The sequence below is a fragment of the Sphaerodactylus townsendi genome, linkage group LG10 (genome assembly GCF_021028975.2).
Source record: "Sphaerodactylus townsendi isolate TG3544 linkage group LG10, MPM_Stown_v2.3, whole genome shotgun sequence".
Taxonomy (NCBI): Eukaryota; Metazoa; Chordata; class Lepidosauria; order Squamata; family Sphaerodactylidae; genus Sphaerodactylus; species Sphaerodactylus townsendi.
Window position 1 is genome coordinate 63,265,312 of NC_059434.1, and position 21,517 is coordinate 63,286,828.

A 21,517-nucleotide genomic window follows, 5' to 3' on the forward strand; every position below is an offset into this window, starting at 1 on the left:
ATTTCAACTGACCTCTGCTACAGCAGAGGGAACTTCGAAAGTGTGCAGAAAAACTCCTCTACAGTTACAAAGGAAGGAAGTCTTCCAATGAGTGAATACCGGATAGAATTCACTAGGGAAGGTCTGTATAATGTGCACACAGTGTCTTGGAATACCGACTGGAATATGGAATTTGAAAAAGAACAGGTGTGGTTTTTTTTTTAATCTGAATACCTTATTTCCATCTGGGTTGTGGATTACGGTAGTTTGGGGCTCCTGAGTGAGAACAAAATAGAGAGAGAAAAAACAGTTCTGGGTAAACAGTTTTCTAAGAAACGAGAGGGAGAACAGGAAGAGCCAGATGACAAGGGCTAAACACTGACAAACAGCTAAAGCAATGTTAGCCGGTGCCAGACGATGAAACTGGCAAACCAGCAAGGGAGACCACTATATCTATTGTAGCAGCATGCAAGACCTTATTCATGATTCCCACACAAACACACAGGTCTTTGAAGCTCTGGAGATCAAAAGAGGCACTCAAGTGTTTCCCAGTGCCCTGTATCAAACTGCTGGCCACTTTTTCTTTTCTAAATCGGCTCCCCACCTCTTGCACTTTGGATCACAGTTTGTACAGAAAGCCTGTCATCTCTGCTAATTACTCAACTAATGCCACAGGATGCAGTCTACAGATATAAAAAGGGACCACACCAGGCTGACCAGGGTCAGGAAACTCCCCCCCCCCCAAAAAAAACAGACAAAAGTAGAAGAATGAGACAGTCTATGCCCCATTTTGTACCACAGAGATTAATAAAAACTCCTAAAGAGAACTAATGGAAGATGTCACCATTTCTGCATTTTAATTCATTTTCCCATTGGCAAAAATACTGCAAGGCTTGATGGTACACAAGAACAAATAATCTTTTAAGGACATATTTGGTAATAGGAAGGTATAATAATTCACGCAAAGACATTAGGGGGAATACCTGGCAGAAGAATATTTAAAGCCAGTGCTTTTTAAAGCAGTTTGTGATGGGAATGTCATGCAAACAACTGAGGGCACATTTTGTCCTCTAGCACCTTACAGCTATAAAGGCAATTCTTCAACATCATTTGCCAAAACAGGAGGTTGCAATGCCTTTTAACATTGTAATTAAATTACAGGGTTTAATTTTCGTTTTCTTGCATGGCTCTGAGAAATAGGATGTGCAACAAAAACCCCAAAATTATGATGTAATAAATTGTCTCACTCATTGGCTATAAATTCCCTGCACAGCCTATCATGGAGTAATCACTCCTGTATATGAAAGGGTAGCCCTGGTTCATAACAAGCCTTAGGACTTGATGCCTCTTGATCTCAGTTTAGCAGAGTCTTGCAAAGTCCTGCTGGGTTTTCTGAAAAACGAGAGACTGAAAAGTGGAATAAGGTCTATTTGGTTGTTGCCTAGCAATAACATTGTTAGCTCTCCTTGATTCTGACATTCATATATATGATTTTTCTTTAAAAAACCAGCATTTTATAAATTCTGAGACAGTCATCAGATGAAGAGCTAAGGGCAACACAAAAAAGTGCAATCTGCCGGCTTTCTGACACACAGCATGCAATAAAGTCCAGCTATGGTTACCAATGCTACTGCACAATGACATTCATTTACCATGTCATACTGGCTAACCAGAAGCACACACTTTCACAACAAACTGCCTCTTTTAAAAAATGCAGTCCCTTATTTCACAAGGAACAGAGGGGAAAAGCGTCAAAGTTTTGGAAGGCAAATCAAGTAAAAGCGCAAAAAACTAGAAATAGAACTCAAAAGATAAGTTAAAGGAAAAATCCAGGTATACCAGCGCCGGGGTAGGAATATTTTCTTTGGGGCTGGTTACCACGTTGGTTTTGTTGTTTATCTGTAGATATGCAGAAAATAGAAACAGACAAACCTTAGACCTCTCAGAGTAAAATCATATCTATATCTCCCTATATAGAGCACCTATACACAGATATAGATATGGAAATAAAGATTTACAGAAGAATGAAGTCATAAAACTCAAAAGGAAAAATGGCAACAGACTTGTTAAGGAACTACAGCAGTTTCTCCCAATGTGGTTCAGAAACACTCCAGGAAATACTGTATAGCATGTGCATGTTTTTTTTACTAAGAGATTCTTTTAAAGTAGCTTAAAACCAAGAAATGGGCAATTAATGCAGAGTTGAGAGAGAAAAGGCTCACATTTCAAGAGACCCATTGGCCATCTCCCCCTTTTGCATGTGACACTATTACATCAAATGCACCTCCTTGGGTTTTTTGTGGAAGCCAACAGAACTGGGGATTCATATATTTCTTGTCATGTAAATCTCAAGCTGCTGCTGTCATGGCTACAGCAAAGTGTATTCTTGATAGCTGGGAGATGAACCCCAAACCTACCCAAATCCCATTTATATAGAAATGCTTCCAGTATTTCAGATCCAGCATATCCATTTTATTCTGTCATAAGAAATGTCTTCTGAAGTCTGCAGCACAGGCAGGATATTGATGTTAAAGAATCAATAAAACAACACTCTCAAAAACACTCCGTTTTCCAGTTCATGGCTAAATCTTACAGAATGGCAGAATACATTTCTCATTCCCTGGGCACAGCTGGAATCTCACCTAAATTAACCCATATCTCTATAGCTTAAAAACAAATAATTCTAGCAGCTTGCTGTGAGGTTTAATTCCACGTCATTTTAAAGATCAGTGCAAAAGAATGGAATATTTTCTAAACTACAGTTTTAGACAGAATGCAGATTATTTAAGTATAGGTTATAATATTAATATATTCCCAAAGAACATTTTAAGTTCTGTGAAGCTTGCACATTAGTGTGAGAGATGCTTTCTTAAACACAGATTTTGGACAAAAATAGTATCTCACAGCCTGATGTAATGAATTAAATAAGGACTGGGGTCTTGTGGGGTTTCCGGGCTATATGGCCGCATTCCAGTGGCATTTTCTCCTGATGTTTCGCCTGTAACTGTGGCTGGCATCTTCAGAGGATCAGATGCCAGCCACAGATGTAGATGAAATATGAGGGAAAATGCTACTGGAACGCGGCCATACAGCTCAGAAACTCCACAACACCCCAGTGATTCCAGTCATGAAAGCCTTTGACAATGCATCAAATAAGAATTGTGCCATGAAATATTAAGTTGTGTCCTTAATTTAAATTTCACTTCTAATACCTATTTTTAAAGTTCCCTGTGACATATACTCCTTGTACTTCATATGTAATGGTGATAAACAAAGATAAATTTTGCTATCTTCTTTTTAAATATCAAAATCAAATTAAGTTATCATGGCATTTGATGAAAACAAGCACATTGCTTTTGCTAGTTCTGGACATAACAGGTTAAATAGTTGAGATGTATATAAAACATATGGAAAGTTGCAGAGATCAGAGAAGGTAATGCATTATGTGCAGACAATTTTTTAAAATCAGCCCCAAAACATCCCCTAGGTGACTGTAAAACCTAACTTCAGTCTAACTTAGAAAGAAAACAAACAAAAACTGTTTATTCATTCATTTTGCCAACAAAAAAAATTGTGGCACAGAACTTCTACTTATCTTATTACATTATCCTCATTAAAAGCCACTGAAGACCTGAAGAGAGGTGAAGGTGTCAAAGAATGACAGTAATTGTTTGAACATGTGACTCTGAGTCACAGCACTGAAATTCTAGTGTGCATTGTAAGTGCTGAAAGTTGCTCAGGGAAATCTCAAGGCAATCTCCTGCAACCAGATGTTATCAGCTTTGATTACTCCTCTGCAAAATGTTAACTATGTGCCTTCAAATAATTTTTATAAGGATTAAATAAATAAATTTTGGTTTAGTGCATGATTCAGTCAAGATAATTCATGCTGAGACAAAGGACCACGCTAGAGGATTCTTGGGGTCATATTTCATTCTTATTATCAACATAACGCAACATAACTTTGGTAATCCTGACAACTGCCTGGTGATTTGTACAAAAATCTTGTAGCCGAGGTCAGTATTATGACTGTCATATTTTGTTTACCCTTTCGCTCTGAATGAGAAGATTTAATGGACATAAAAGGGGAAGTTTATCTAATTCAGTTACAAGGCAATAGAAACAAATGGGTTCTGAAACATGGCAGTAATGGTTTTTCCAGTCATGTGGAAAAGTTCTAATATGAAATAAATTTACAGGCAACACTATGAAATAAATTGTGTTATATTTAGACCCTTGTTAGTGGGATTTCATTTAGATAGCACAGCATTATGCAATGCACATTAAAGACAAAAAGGTTTGACAAAGAGTTGGTGTGGTATAGTGTTTCAAGTGTTGGATCAGAACAGAGTTAATCCCAATCAAATGCCCTCTTGCCATGAAAAACTCACTGGATGATCTTACATAAGAACATAAGGAACATAAGGAAGAGCCTGCTGGATCAGACCAGAGTCCATCTAGTCCAGCACTCTGCTACTCGCAGTGGCCCACCAGGTTCCTTTGGGAGCTCACGTGCAGGAGGTGAAAGCAATGGCCTTCTGCTGCTGCTGCTGCTCCTGAGCACCTGGTCTGCTAAGGCATTTGAAATCTCAGATGTGAGGCTTTAAGAGAATAGTGGAAATCCTCTATTTAGAAATGATTGTCAGCCTTTAGGGATGGATTATCTCTACTAAGGAGTAAATGTAAATATTAATATTGGGATGATATATTTTCCCTTGTACTGTGGTACCTTGAAAATCGCCAATAATCTGTCTGGAGATTATCGGCGATTTCCGAAAACGGCGTATTTAGAGGGACGCCGTTTGGCATGTATCAGCCAAGTTAGCACATCGCAGTAACGCAGTATTTGTGTCTGTATAGCGGCATTTGGCGTGCCCATGGCTGACTGCGAAAATTGAGGCGGCCGACGATTTTTGAGTGTGAAAATTGGTGCCTGGCAATTGTCGATTTCTGAAATCGACGATTATCGAAGGTGTCGATTTTCGAGGTACCACTGTATATACAATTTAGCTAAGATGCATTAATAGACATTAAGATGCATTAATAGACACTTACATGTAATATAAGTGGGCTGTTTCCTAATCTATCAAAAATATATATGTCAGTGTATGTGTATATTCAATATGTTTATGTATTAGTAAGGATATCAAATTAGAATAGGTAAGTTTTGTCAGTATTAGGGAGAATACAAGACTAAGCATATAGATCTTCAGTCAGTCATCCTCTCTTGCCTAACAGAGTTGTTACAAGGACAAAGTGGAGGAGGGTAGAAACATGTATATCTCTGAGTTCTTTGGTAGAAAAGAAGGATAAAAATATACTAAATAAAAATGTACTTCCTAATATGTATACGGGGACATATTCATGTTCATAAACACCCTGAATACTTTTTTAAATAATTGTCTCAACTACATTTTAGAAATGCACTGTGTCAACATTGCTGATCTTCAAGGGCATCCAACCTTCCTGCAACAAATTATTTGTTCCTCTTTCTGAATGTTGGCTAGAATAGATTTGGAATTACAAGGCGTGATTGCTCATTTGTGCCTTTCTCTGCATATCAATAAAATCAGCTCGCTCTCAAACCAAACTGCATCTCTCTGACACAACCCCCTCCTCCAAAAAATTTCAGGTGAATTTGATTTGACCTTCCACAAAAGCAGCATTCCAAAAACAGAAGGAAAAGGACGATGATGATACACAGGAGGAAAAGTTATGAAATATGAAAAAACTGATCAGCAAACAAATATTATTCAAGCAATGTTTATTGCTGGAAAAGATGTCCCTTCAATGAAGTTGGGGTCAAAACTTCCATTTGTGAATCACAAGTGGAGAGCTGGTGCTTGAAGGTGACCCAAGCCATAGCAGATCTTTCACTATAAACACACAGGAAATCTTCCCACGTACACTTACACACAATAGTGCCTTCTGTACTGATAGAAGAGATTTCCAGAAGCACATGCTACTTAAACACATTAATTATTTCCAGAATCATATTCTTTTGGGTCGAGAGAGCATACAGCATGCCAAGCTAGCTCTAAGATCAACTTAAAAAAAACCCTTTCTTTGCAAATATACAACTTGTTAAGGCATGCAGATAAAGGAATGTCGGTTCTCACAAAAATCACCACTGCATATTCAGAAACACCTTCTAGCTGAGTGCCTCTGTTCTGAGAAAGAGAAACTGACCCATTTATCCTTTCTTTTAACAGCAACATGAATTTCTGCACATGGATGGTCCACAGGAAGTAATTACGCAAAGTTATTTCTCCCCAAAAGTATTAACAATCATATCGAGTTATATTTTTAATTTTTTTCTAAATGAAAACCCCCTTCTGTTAACTTGTTGGCTACAGCCCACTCAGTCAAATCACTGGGGTTACAGAACTCCCAATGATTTCAATGTAGCTGCATGGGAGGTTCTGTACATTCAGAATTTTAAAACAGAAACCCAATAAACTTTGTAAATGGAATCCACTTTGGCAGAGCCAGGCACAAGTTAGAATTTGCCATTCAGCGATGTAACATTTCTTCCACCTACAAAGGAATCCCTGCTGAGTGGGACCTTTATTTCTGCCTTGTATGAGGATATCTAGTTGGCCACTGTCAGAAGAAGGAGGTTGAGCTGGACTGCTGAACTAACACAACAGCGCGATTCTTATAATCTTCTTTCTACTTCAGACTATTAGGGAGTAGGGGGCTTTATGCCAGCCTTCAGCCATCTCTCCAAGATAAAGGTAAATACAATTAACAACAGAAGATGATGACTGGTTGATCCAGCCGAAATGCTAAAGCCGAATGATGGCAACATGTGCTGAGTTTCTGAAACTGTGGTTGTTAAGATGAAGACAGGCCCCTTCCATACACGCAAAATAATGCGTTTTCAAACCACTTTCACAACTGTTTGCAAGTGGATTTTGCCATTCCGCATAGCGTATGTTATGCTTGAGCTCAGCCAAAAGGCTGAGAAGCAATAGGTAGTACAGTTGGGCCGCACAACTTCAAAGAGCATTGAAAGCAGTTTGAAAGTGCATTATTCTGCATGTGTGGAATGAGCCACAGTTTGTTGGGCGCACTGGCAATTAAGCTGTGCCTTAGGCTTTTTCACCTAGCCAGATGTCACCCCAGCTTTTTCGTTCAATCTCATTCTGTTCCTTTCCTCCCTACAGCCTTAGTCCCACATGGTTTGTGGCCAGGCAGGTCTCACAATCCACAGCACAGCCATTTTGGTAGTTAAAATGACTCCTTCCTCCCCTTTTAATAGTAGAAAAACTGGTTGGTTCCCATAACTTTTTTTATCCACGGTAGTCAAGGGGACACTTACATAGGTATAATGTGCACATTACAATGTTTTATAAGGACTGTGTGATGTTTTGGCCTGGTATAGTGGTAGTTCAATATTGATGAATGCAGATCTTCAGTCCTAACAATGAACTACTTGGAGAGCATTCAAATATCATTATCAAGCCAAGATTAAGCCCAAATGCACCCCCAACTTGCAGCCTTGCCTGCTCACTGGTCTAGCTCTTCTTCCTTTCCCTCCAGTTTAAAAGTAACTCCAGTTATCCATGCTATATGAATGCAGGAACAGAGCTTGACCAAAGTTATTTTCTTAATACAAGATAGAATTCTAAACTTGGAATAAATTCTGATTTAGGACCTGCTTGCCATAGCGATGATGGCGCTGTTCAGCTATAGTTAAGTCATATGCATTCATACCTCATTAGCAACCAGGGTTAAGCTTTAAACCAGGATTTTTGTGCAGGGAGGGAGGAGAGAAGAGCAAGGCACAAGCATGGGAAAAAGTTTGTTGACATTTAGGTTTAATGTCAGTCTGGTTTCATGTCTGAATGCAGCCTTAGAGAACTGTACTATCTCACAGCAGAAATACATAGCTAGGAATAAGACACTCAAAGGCAATAACTTGAAAGTGTTTGCATTCTTTAAATAGGCAAAATAAAATCTAATTTTGTTAGAACCTTTCAGATCCAAGAGACAATGAGAGAATTAATTTAAAAAAATCATCTGATACATACAAAGGAGAAAATCATCTGATACATACAGAGAAAGGAGTATAATTTGTGTGTGTGAAAGCAGATCCAATTTTCTGTTATTACACTTTGTTAAAAAATACTGCACGTATCTATCGGAAGTGGTTCCAGCAATAATTCAAGCTGAAACACCTTTTCAGATTATTCTCCTCTAAGTAAATGTGAATGGGTTGCCATGTAATTATATTTGGGGTTTTTTTTTCAATCTCAACTAATTTTAAGACACAAAGATTATACGAAATATATGGAAGCTTTTCAATTAACAGTGTTACTGTCCTGAAATAATTGCCCTGGCCAATGTTATGTCTGCTTTGCACCTATACTTGTGCAGTTGATGACCTTGGTTCAGAAAGATGGCAAACAACTAATTCAGGATGTCACATAAAGCTTTATTGGGTACAGAAGCCTGCATTTTAAGTCTTACAGCTTCTCCTGAAGTGTTAGCAGATTTGAAAGCAACTATCTCTGAGTGTGAACGTTTCATCGGAGGAAAAATCGGGCAGATAAAGATCCTCACCATCATCTGAACACTCGAACTGGACTTCCTTTTCTGAATTGACCAGTCAGAAAGAAAGGAAAAGAAGAAAATGTGACTGGTTGGATTTGAAGTATTAATGAATGGAGAACAGTAATTTTTTTTGTTTAGGCCTAATATGCAAGAAGGAAGCAAAATTATGGGATGGGAGCTGGATCTACTACATGAGAATAATGGTAAAAACAAATAATTGGACACTGGTAAAAAATACATTTCCCACCCACACATTAAGATAACCATGTCAGAACACATTAAAAAGTCCTGAACACCAGGCATGGCAGATTCCCATAAACGCAGTACTGGCAAAGTTCTGACAACAGCTGTCATCAGCATTACTATTTTAAAACACCAATGTTGAGAGAGATGGTTACAGACCTGCAACAGAAAATGGCACTGAACAAAACTTAACTGAATTGGAACACATTTTGGATACATTAAGAGATCCACTGAAATCACTCAGTTACAAAGAGTACAAGCAGCCAAATAAACAAGGTAACTTTGGATCGCTTCTTTTCATATAACCCCAAATAAACAGTCTCATTCTGACTACCTGGTCAAAAACATAGAAAGGGATAGGATGTAAGCACTGCACCCTCTCAGTGTATCTAGTAATATACTGTGATGCGTTCTAGGTCCATAAGAGAACCATATTGCTTCTGGAGGAAAGACTGTGACCTATATTGACTGGACCCAAGTAGTAGCTAGAGTACCTTTTCATTAAGTTGTGCAAACACCACACATTTTAACAAGTTAAGGACAAATATATTGTCAATTAAGTACTTAAAGTAAATATGGTTTTTAAACAGTTGCAAGGCTAAAAGTTGCAATTGAGAAGAAAGTCCACTGAAATCTAGCAAAATAGAAGAAAAAATAAGTTACATTTTCTAATGACAGCAGAGATGGTTTATTTTATCTGGCAAATCCTTTGGTAGCGTTGGGAGGAAATATGGCATTTGTAAGTGACCACTTGCATTGCTCCTTAGCTGTCTTTAAATGTTTAACTTGAACATTAGTTTGTGAAGAATTTTGCCACCTCTGGAATCTGGGGGCATAAGTTTAAGAAACCTAAATCTCTAGGAAAGTTGCAAGATCACAGCATTTCTTACCTAATTTTTAAAATTTTCCTGAACTCATTAGCTGAGATTATAAAGTCATTGATTTCTGCCAAAATACACCAACCAGTTCTGGCAGAATATATTTCAATAGCAGCCTCACCATAATGTTTCCGACATTCCACTGATTCAAATGGAATGTCAAATACGCAAAGAGGCTGCAATTTCAAAATGGCCACGCCATGGTCAGCTGCAAAGTGTCAGTTTATACTAGCATATATAAACATATACATACATGTTTTTTAAAAACATAATCAAGAAGAGAACTCATTATTTCAGTGCCAAAGTAAAGAGAATTTGGAAGGTCACATGGCAATGAAAAGTGAATGAGACACATTGTTAAGCGTCCTCAGAATATGTAGCTTACCTTCACTCCATCTGGTTTCTTCAGTAAACTCTTGGCTGCTATAAATTGAAAGGAAAGAAACACGTCAACTGGCGTAACCCAGCAAAGATTAAATGAAAAAGGTGGCTTTTTATTTTTTTAATCCTGATGCTTGGCTTTCATTGCCTACTGAAGTGTCAGTTTCATGTTTAAAACATTACATCTCACCATATCCTTAGGTTGTCTTTCAGTGGCAAGCATCTCTGTTTAAAAATCTTTGCTTCTATAGCTATATGCAGCTGTATGCAGTAAAAGGTATGTGATACAATACAGAGTAGTCACCACTAGATGATCACTATCTGAAAAAGGTATGTGCTCTAACAAATGCATCTGTATTAAGAAGATGAGTATAATGGCAGTCAGGTTTTACTACCATCGAAATTAAACCTCCATTTTGCATACTATGGACCTGAAGACCTATTATTTATCTGACCACACACTTAGTTGTGCATGTGAAGATCTTGGAAAATGCAAACACTACTCTGGATGTTTACTTCCCAAGTGCAAATATAAAGAATAATTCATTATTGGCACATTAAGTAAACATGTATTCACTGAATTATCTCCCAGCAATAGTGCCTGGAGCACCAACGCATCACCATATAACAGATGTAATATGCCCTAGAGTATATGGTTGAGTTACTATGTAAATATAGTCTGAGGAAAAAAAGAGTAAATTTAAAGCTGCACCCTGGCTTGTAGTAATAATAATGCTGCTTACTGTATAGGAATGGAATATGAGGGAGCACAACTTAGCATTCAAGTAAGAATACTGATTATATTTAGAAAGATCAGCTTTCTGTTCTAATATGTAATGTCTGCAGTTTGTCAAATAGAGGGAGTTTGACAGCTTATATCAGCCAATACAACAAAGTGTGGGAAACATACATTCCTTCTTAAGACTGGAATGTTTTTAAGATTGCGATTGTTAGGCAACATTTTCTGGCCTTCTCACAATTCATAAGAGCTTATTCAAATAAATATAGGTCACACAGACATCACTGAAAACATTTTATACTCATAACTAGTACAAAGCCCACAAAGAATCACAAGGTTGGAGAGGAAAGTCAATTGAGAAATCTCCCCAGTCGTGACATATTAAGCTCTTAGGGACTGACCATGCTAATTTCTTTGTTTCCCTCTATATGCTCCCTATTTTAATTTTTCTCAGCTTTTCTCTATATTCCATGCCTTCTGAAGCTTGTTCTTATCAGATCATTTTTAAGGTGGACAGCTGGTTAATTTACAAAGTCATTCTGGTTAATTTACAAAGTCATTTCCTCTGCATACCTGGGAAGTTCACCAAATATGCAGAAACCATTATTTGTATGTGGATGGTCTGGTTTTGCTGCTTTCATTATTCATCTAAGCACCTTTACTATCAGTTACTATTGTTGATTGTTAAAGTTTGAATTCTTATTATTTCTATTTTAAACATATGCAATTCTATCTTCTTATACTAGCTAGTTTTATATTGAATGTTATCTGTTTAATTGGTTTTTATGTTTGACTTTCCTTTTTCTGCAGTTTTAGTCTGTTTACACAGCTTTTTGGACCAGTGTGGGCACAAATACTTTAAATAAGGCAACATTCAGATTAATGGAGTACCCATGCATTTAGGCAGCATTCAGATACATGGATACATGGAATTGTACCCAGCAATTTTCAGTCAGTGAAAGATAACTGAACTCAAACAATGAGTCTACATATTTAAAGTTGTATTTTAGTCCCAGTAATTTCAGTAGTACTTCAATAATACTAATTTCAATATTCATTAACATGGATATTGGAGTAAATTCCACTGAACAAAGCGGATCCCCCTCCCCCCCAAGAAATCACAGAAATCATCAGTAAAGTTGTGAATGATGTCTACTGGTATTTTTGAGATGCATGGCATCCTTACCATTGACATTAATATGTATCTCACATTTTTATTACCCTGGTTTTTAGTATATACATAATATATCCCATTTGAAGGTGACTGTAGAAGATCTTTGTGATTCCTAAGGTCAACTGATATTTTTAGAATAAGCACTGTTAAATTTTTCATGCTCTTCCAACAATGAATGCCGTCATTGTACTGTACATTAAGCACCTACCATTGTAATGATTGTGCATTTGAGTATTTGTGAATAGCTAAAAATAAGCTGTTTTCCAGGCAAATGTGAATCTGGATCTGACAGCATACTTTCAGGAAATGGGGTTCATCACCAATCTAATTCTCAATGTGGCCCCATCTGTGAATACTTAGGTCTGAAGACTGGGGATGCAGAAAGACAAGACAAATCTTCGGCCAAATCTGAGGAAAGCCCCAAATTTGCTGAAAAATCTGAAAGCTTTAATTAAAAACCTGGCTCAGGACAGCTCACAACAGGCTAAAAACCATTGCCAAACATCTACCACTCAATTTGTAGATAAAGGTGGGATACAAATGAAGTTAATATGTTAAAAAACAAACAAACAGAAGACTGAGGGCACACAGTAAAGTAAGGTTTATTTGTGAATGGTAAGGAAGAAGGGAAAATGAGGATATGGGTGTTACCATTAAGACAGAAAGAGGAAATAGTGTCTGGAAGGGGATACAGGGGAAAGTTACATGCTTCCAAGTTTTTCTAGGTTCTCCAATGTGCTACTGGGTCCAGCCCAACAAGCTGGAATGCACAACTGAGTCAGACTTTTGCTGAGGAAAGGCTGCCGGAGGGAGCAAAACAGGAGATGCTGAAAACAGAGGGGCAGATAAAGGTAGGTTAGGAGAAGAAGAGGTGGTAGGGGTTTTAAAGGAAGGAAAAGAAGAAACACTGGAGGGAAGAGAAACTGACCCCTCCCCAAGTCCTTGTAGGTTCTCCACCTGTTTCATCATATTACCAATAAAGGCACCAGCATAGTTGCAAGACTTAGGTCATTTTATTCAACTGTGAATAGAAAATAAGGAACCCAAAGACCTATTCATACACTTACCAGCAGAGGAATACTTGCAGTAGGTGGTGTATGCAAATATCTGAATACACAATTTGAGACACCCTTTTGCCATGTGTATCACCTTTTCAAGAACTAGTGGATATTATGTATACATGCTACTTACATCACACATTACCCCAATATGGGAGAGTGAGGAAAAAGGATAGTTCACTTCATTATTGTAATGAGGTTACTTAACTTTTTAAGAAGGAATATTTCTTACTGAAAAGAAAACACAACCCCAGTATTACACACCTGGGTTGTATAACTGTCTGAACTAACCCAGTAATATCCTTGCACCATCAAAGGAATATCACAGTTTGTGGCACTGTGCTGCATCGTAGGCAGCATGCCTTGAAAACTGGACCACATACAAGTTTACAACAAATGGATACAAGCACAAATGAAAATAATGGTGATTTTACTAATAGATATGATTGGTGACCTTGTGGCATTTTAGTTTGGATATAATGAAGGGATGCCACACCAGCTTCAGATAATTCTTTGGGTTATCTTCCATGTAATATTAATAGAAATATTCGGATGACAGCAAGTTCAGAATGGCCTCCTTCTGCTAGAAGCACTCAACATGGCTCAGCTGGGTGGGTATGAATGTGGGAAACTCTGGCTCAAATGCCAGTTCAGCTCTAAATTTAGTTGGTGCCTTGAACCCATCTGTCTCCACCTTTTATTCTAACATAATCCAATGAGTTGTTTGGAGACTAAGGCCCCTTCCGCACATGCAAAAGAATGCGTTTTCAAACCACTTTCACAACTGTTTGCAAGTGGATTTTGCCATTCCGCACAGCTTCAAAGAGCACTGAAAGCAGTTTGAAAGTGCATTATTCTGCATGTGCGGAATGAGCCTTACAGTGCAATTTTAAGCAGAGTTACTCCAGTTTAAGCCCAACGAAACCAACGGCCTTAGCCTAGACTAGAGTAACTCTGTCAGGGATTGCTGTTAGTCGTTCAATACTCATCATGTTCCAGTTGTTGTAGAAGGTGCCAGAATGACAACTGTTGTACAGTGTTTATATGTCTTTTTAAAGCAATTTGCAGGGTTATCAAGAAGTAAAGTATCCTATCATTTTAAATATCCCTTTTTTTTGGTAAATTTGAAGCAGAAATTCCCGATTAAAATTACAATAAAGTTTGTCTAGCATTGTACCAGTTTCAACAGAAGCACTCCCAGTCACATTAATTGTTCATATAAATTTTCTTGCAAAGGCCAGATATGTTGAAAAGGATGATTAATCAGTGAGCAAACCCAAAGAAATGGAACTGAGGATAGAACTAGACATTACCAGAACTTCATGGCTGGCATAGAAAGCAGCACATAAAGGAACTCAGTGACAGAACAAACCCTGCCACCAGTGAGGAAAATAAATTGATCTGAGGTTACACTATATATTAGAGCTGAATAACTGGCACAAAAGGTAGAACTCCCATTTTAGCTCCTCTCTCTCTCTCTCTCTCTCTCTCTCTCTCTCTCTCTCTGAAAACGTCCATTCGTCTAAAAAAAGTTGAGATTCCTTGGCCCCACAAGCGGCACCCAAGGAAGCAGCTCAGTAGCAAGGAAAATTAAGAGTGCACATCACATTGTTTCCATAACATGTAGTTCCATCCTCAGGCAGTGTGGAAGAAAGTGAAGGTGATTTGGGACAGACAGCATGTTGCTTAGGAGATTGAAGAAAAACATTTCTTTCAGCTCCTGAGGGGCTTACCTCACAAGAAACATAACATTCCACATATCAGGAACAACAAAAAGGGGAAAAATAAAAGACTTTATAAATACATTATTATGGACAAGTTGCCAAAAAAAACATGCTTTGTTACAAAAATATAATGAACTCAAAAACTCTCACAAGTGAATGAATGCTTTTCATAAATATAACCATGGCTGACATGCCACATGCAGGTGGATTCCACATGGGCCAAAAACAGCGGTGTGAAAACTGTGAAAAATGGTTTAAAAAGGTGTAAAAGGGTTTACATCGTTTTCACACCATTTTCACAGCGCTGTTTTTGGCCCATGTGGAATCTGCCCAAGACAGTCCAAAGGAATGCAACAAATACAACAGGCAGATTCATGAATTAAACCAATTAAAATAAAAATAATTTTTTATGCTTGTTAAGAGTGGAGTATGAAGGTGACAGTACTATGTTAAACAAAGATTCTACTGAAGGTGACTGGACATATCCACACACCACAGTTTAAACTCCTTTTGTTGAAAAGGTACTCAGGAGTAATGTGGTGGAAATAAGAGAGAGGGAACAGTTCCACAAAATCCCTTATTAAAATCTAAAAGCCTCCTCCCCATGGCAAATTTTTGGCTACTATTGCAAAAATAAAAATAAAAATTACCTAAGACTGTATATGTAACCAATAGAGGAAACATTGCCCCTCAGCTAATGGGCTGAATCTGTCCTAGTTATGTAGCACATAATTAAACGTGGTTAGCTACAAAGTATTTGATGTCTTCATGTTCAGTACATGAGCTCTGACTGCAGAGCCAAAACAGCCCCAGGCAGAGGCTATGAACATTCACAACACAAGGTAGGGTCTACTTTCTCCAACACTACTTTCAAGGCAAAAACTAAACCTGAAGAACATTTGGCTAATAGCTGATTTCCATCCAGTTCTCAAGGGGAATTTAATCAACGCTTGAAGGTATTTATTAACTACTATCCTAACAATAGCATCTCTCTAAGACCAGAAAGCTAATGGCCCACTCCAGTGTGTGTGTGGCCCAGGGCCGTTAAGCCTTATGGAGGACTTTCCAGCAGTGGGTTGCTTTGGGGGGGGGGAGGGTTCTGCCTTCCCACGCTGGTGGAGAACCCTCTGGAGGTGGCGGTGAAGCAGTGGTACCATCCCCAGGGTTGCCAGATGTTCAATACTGCCATTTCTACTATGCTTAACCTACCCATTAAAGTAATACAGTTTAACTTTACTTTGAATTTACTGTGTCTTCAAGCATCATTGCGAAAAGAAAACATTTATTTCCCAGAGGACTGCAGTAGCTATCCTGTCAGGAATCCCAGCCTTCAGGAGACCAGAGTGCAAGTATGCAAGAGTGCTCCACATGTGTCCCCCATGGGTACTATGCTTAACTTTACTCTGTGGACTGGGATAACAATAGATCGGACACAAGGGAATTCACAGAAATTCTTTATATGCAAACTGGCATGGGACCAAGAGAAGAAGAAGAAGAAGCGTTTGGATTTATATCCCCCCTTTCTCTCCTGCAGGAGACTCAAAGGGGCTTACAATCTCCTTGCCTTTCCCCCCTCACAACAAGCACCCTGGGGCTTTCCCCACTTACCTTCTGCTGCGTGCTACTCCGGGAAAGTAGCGCGGGGTCCAGCAGCACTCCCCACTTGCAAGGGCGGCAACCACGCAGCCGCCCCAACGCTGCCGCTCTTGCACCACTTCAGCGCGCGTCATTCCTGGCGCTGAAGAAACCGCACCTTTTGATGACCCAGCGCAGAGCGTGGGGTTGTAGGGAACCCCGAGAGCGCGCCAGGAATGACGCGTGCTGAGGGGGCGCCAGGAATGATGCGCGCTGAGGGGGCGCGAGAGCGGCGCACAGCAGAAGGTGAGTGGGGAAAGCCCCCCTGTGAGGTGGGCGGGGCTGATAGAGCTTGAGTTTGAAAATAATCTACTCCTGCAGACCCCAGTGACTGACTGAAAATCAAGACTAATGGTTTTGTAGTAATATATTATAAGAGCTTGTATGAGAAAAACAATTAATCAGGTTTTATATCAGTAAATACTATTTATGATTTTGGGTTTTCCAGAACATATGGTAAATTTAATGTTTATATTGTAGATTTTCACAAAAGTTTACAATTTTTTTAATATGCCCCTGGGGTCCGGAACACCAAATCTAAAGGAATGTAAAGAGTGAAAAGCCTCTATAGAATGTATTGCTTTTCATCAAGGGGAAAGAAGAAATGAGTAGAAAAGTTAGATGACTGAGCCAAGCAGAGGGATGATTTTTTCCTTGTAAAAATGCTATTTTGAACTTATTTCATTTGTATAGCATTTAAAAAGTTAACTTTTAAAGTAAGACTGCAGATTCTAAGGATTATGTTTTAATACATTATGGTATTAGCATTGAGAGAATAGGTTTAAGGTGCAACCCTGTGCATAGTTACAACTGTTATATCTCACTGTGGCTTAAGCCAAGAATGTACAGAACTGCAACCTCAGCTGCAACCAAGATATTACAACAACTTTCTCAACATTAGAACATAATCAGTTATTAGTGGCATGAGGTGGGCTGTATCATCAGCAAAGGAAATGATGGTTACATTGACAATAGCTCAAAATGGTGGGGGGTTTTTCCTATGTGCAGAATTAAAACACGAGACAGGACAAAACATTTCAGTAATTGTCACACTATTAGAACACACTCAGATCTTAAGACTGATTTGCTATACCATCAACAAACAAAACAAGGCTTCAATTAAAAAGCGGTTTGAACAATGGTAGGTTTTGTTCACAATATTTTTACCCAATGGAAAATTCAATAACCACCTTCGATTACGATGAAATCAGGATCTCTTTCATTCAGGCTGGATACACAATTTTGCTCTTCTTAACCGAACAATTCATTATGTAAGAACAGGATCTGCTTACAGTCATAGGAAGCTACCTTGGGCCTTTTTTACATAAAGGTGGAACAGAAGTGGACAGTATAAATAGCAGTCCATCTAGAAAAGTCCATTTAGGAAACAGTCCATCTAGAAAAGTACTTCAACCCTGACTGGCAGGAGCTTTCAGTCAAGAGTCTTAGGCCCCTTCCGCATATGCAGAATAATGCACTTTCAATCCACTTTCATAATTGTTTATAAGTGGATTTTGCTATTCTGCACAGTAAAATCCAGCTGCAAAGTGCGTTGAAAGTGGATTGAAAGTGCATTATTCTGCATGTGCGGAAGGGGCCTTAGTTTTGCCATCCAAAAGCTTTCAACTGTAGATGCTGGGAACTGAAACCAAGCTCAAATGTCAATAGATAAAAATCAAATGTTCTTCCATTGTACACCAAACAATGAGCTTTTCACAAAGCAACGAGTACTTTATTGACATGATTTGTTTAGGACAATCAAGTTAATATGGTAATCAGCTATAATAACAGAGGCTTCAAGCAAGGAGACTGTCATTGATGAATTTCAAACATATCACCTGATTTGCCCAAATGACTGGCTTTGGACACTAAGGCTTGATCCGCAAATACTGCAGTATTCTAATTATTCACTGGCTAGAATTTTACATGGTGTATCCTGAGCAATCCTGGGAACATTCTGTGTGACAACAACATCATCCCAGTGATAATGTTCATTAACTGTAGCAGGGTATTTTACAGCGGCTACAATCATGAGAATCACTTTTGGATACCTGCATATATACCCGATAATTGTTTGAGTCACATGCTATAATCTCCTATGAAATTCACAGGGTGCCCACTTGAAATTCTCATTTCACTCTAACTACACCTGGTCACTACACAACAAAGGTAAATATCATGTATGTTAAACATATAAAACATGGCACACAGATGTATTAAAAATGACGTATTTCAGCATACCCACCAGAAAGAAAAGTTATGGTTACAATGATCACATTTTAATCATCCAGCAATATAGCGATTACAGTGTGGCGAACGTACCTGAAAAGTTTCTTGTAGCCAGCATAGTTGTCAAAATGGCCCCCTGAAAACACATTCAGGAGAAAAGGTCAATAGGAGGCATTTCTGAAGATGAACAAAAGCCTACATCTGTGATTTCAAGTGCTACTAGAGTGAACAAACAAATTTCCTAACTGATCATGTTCAAAATGAATATGCCAAGGGTTTCTAGTGTGTGGGTGTATTAACAGAGTCCTATATGAGAAGATCATAAAGTGTGTTAAGAACAGATTGCCTCGAGGAACTCTGAGATCCATTATTCAGTATTCTGGGCTGTTCTGAAGAATTCCTACCCTTTCCTTCCATTTTTGCACCATCAGACAAACACATCTGCTCTGAGAAAAAGTGTCACATTTTATCCTGACTAATGCAATATTTATATCACTCTTTTCTAAATGTGCATGTTGTTTTCTTCTTTTAAAAAAGTAGTTAAGAGGATTAGTAAATGTGGTCCCATTGTATTCATGAAAAATTAATTTATAACAAACAAAAGAGCACGGATTCTACTAATGCAAGTCACAGGAAAGAGAATACTGCCAGCAATTCAAGACTTTGGAGAACTCAGATGAATGCACAAGGGCTTCTCCATTAACTTTAATGATCTATCCATTCATTCTAGGACTTCACAGAGAATAGAGAAGAACTTGAAAACATATGTGACTTGCTAGATTAGGGTGATTATTTGAAACTTTAAGGGCGGGGATCAAGCTATGTTTCTCTTTTACAGAGGCAAACAGAACATTATCAACAAAGTTTTCAATAATGTTTGCATAAAAAACAAAACTGCATGTAAACATATATAGATATGCTGATTTCGTTTAAAATGTGTATTGTTTGTAAAAATGCAATTTATGATTTTTTAAACTGAATTTTCAATTTAGCCTCCATTAAAGGTTTACCAGCAGTAGAATTCAAGAAGCATAACATACTGCAATCCAAAACAAAGAAGTCTTTCTCACTTACCTTAAGTTTCCTTCTTGCATTGAATTTCTTCAGGCAGTCTACAGTCTCCTGTCTGTGCATCATGGAAGCAACAGTAGAACGTTGCTAAAGGGACAGAAAAGAAGAGACATTTCAATGCAAGAATTTATATCCACAAGATCATTCAGTATTACTGCCGTTCATGAATGTTTTCTGGAACCTCCATCAGATGCCTGTGTCAATTCTGGAGTTTCAAACCAGAGTGAGAAGTTCTTATCAATTCAATTACACCACTTCACCATTTAACAATAAAGTTTGGTACTTTTCAGCATTTTGCCTTTGAGCGGATGGGAGGAATGCATGCAGTTTCCCTTTGCGGAGTGTTCAGTTAAAAAAGGCTGGGACAAGTTTGGAAGAACTTTAAAAAGGGGTTAGCATTTGTGATACTGTAAAACTCCTGCTATCAAAACTCTGACCAATGGCAAATCTCTGTTATTTGAAATGAACAGATGTTTTGCCGTCTAATTAAACTGCAGATGAAAAGCTGAAATGCACAACTTTTTCTAATAAGTTTTGCACAATCATGGCTTTCTTACTATCCTCACCAAAAGAACTGCCCAAGTACTAATTTCTGAATAATGGGCAGAGACAAACACATTTTTAGATACTTGTTGCCTGACTGAACATAAGTTGCCAGTGAAGGAGAGCAGGTAGAACACAACACAGTGGTGTACATCCAATTATACATGGGACTCATTCCTTTAAAGATTACCATATATACTCGTGAATAAGTCAACCCGCATATAAGTCGAGGCACCTAATTCTACCACAAAAAACTGGGAATTTATTGATTTAAAGGGAGAATCTGAGGAAAAATTGAGGGTGCTTGTCAGGAGAGGAATGTTTATGTTAGCAGTACCAATATTTCAGAGTATCTTTAGGAGACCCCCCTCCCAATGATACCACCCAGGTTTGGTGAAGGTTGGTTCAGGGGGTCCAAAGTTATGGACCCTCAAAAGGGTAGCCCCATCTACTATTAGCTTCCATTGGAAACAATGGAGGATGGGGGCATCCCTTTTGGGGGTCCATAACTTTGGACCCTCTGAACCAAACTTTACCAAACCTGGCTGGTATCATCAGGAATGTCACCTAATGATACCCTGAAATTTTGGTGCTGCTAGCCTAAAAACTGCGCCCCCTGGTGGCTGACAAAGTAAAAACCCTAAAATATTTTTTTAAATACACCTCACTTGCTTATAAGTCGAGGGGGTTTTTTCAACACAAAAAATGTGCTGAAAAAGTTGACTTATATGTGAGTATATATGGTAGTCTAACCCTTGCCAATCATCCAAAAGACCATCCATCCTTAAAGTTGCACTATCTGTGTGGACAAATAGCCATACTGGTTGGTGGGCTGGGGCAAGGAGGGAGTAATCAGACCCTGGCTTCGCAAGAAGAAGAAATTTCATACCTTCACCCTTCTTCATTCTACCCCCCATCTCCCCTGCATGACTATTCCTCTCTGTAGGTCCCACAGACCTGGAAATTATCTTTCTGAAACCAGAAGGGGTTGTGGGAATACATAGGAGAAAATCCACATTTTGGGGACCGATTAATAGGACACTGTCTAGTACATTTTAACTCCTCCTTCCTCCAAGGAGTTCAGAGCAATGTACATGATTCTCCCATCCTCATTTTAGCCATACAAACAACCATTTTAAGTTACTTAAGTTGAGAGTGTGGACTAGTCCAAGTTACTTAGAAAACGTCATCACAGTGTGGATTTGAATTTAAGTCCCTGATCCTGGTCTGATGCTCTGATCACTACACCACGTTGACTTTAAAGAGAAGAGGAGTGGGATAACAGGACAAAACTACAATCACTT

At 38.5% G+C, this 21,517-nt stretch overlaps 1 protein-coding gene across 15 annotated transcripts in view; it reads right to left on the bottom strand.

Annotated features, from left to right (window-relative positions):
- The window catches only part of CAMK2D (calcium/calmodulin dependent protein kinase II delta), a 147,171-nt gene that overhangs the window by 21,858 nt on the left and 103,796 nt on the right, over positions 1-21,517 (bottom strand). For 2 of the 15 annotated variants that reach the window (XM_048509364.1, XM_048509363.1), the window contains exons 11-16: positions 19,674-19,757; positions 18,693-18,735; positions 10,045-10,079; positions 8,548-8,580; positions 1,819-1,878; positions 214-255 (exon numbers count right to left, since the gene is read on the bottom strand). In XM_048509364.1, the coding sequence (XP_048365321.1) occupies positions 214-255; positions 1,819-1,878; positions 8,548-8,580; positions 10,045-10,079; positions 18,693-18,735; positions 19,674-19,757 (297 nt within the window). Of the gene's footprint in view, positions 1-213; positions 256-1,818; positions 1,879-8,547; positions 8,581-10,044; positions 10,083-18,692; positions 18,736-19,673; positions 19,758-21,517 lie in introns of all 15 variants that reach the window. The other 13 variants (XM_048509362.1, XM_048509361.1, XM_048509368.1 and 10 more) reach the window with 7 other exon arrangements.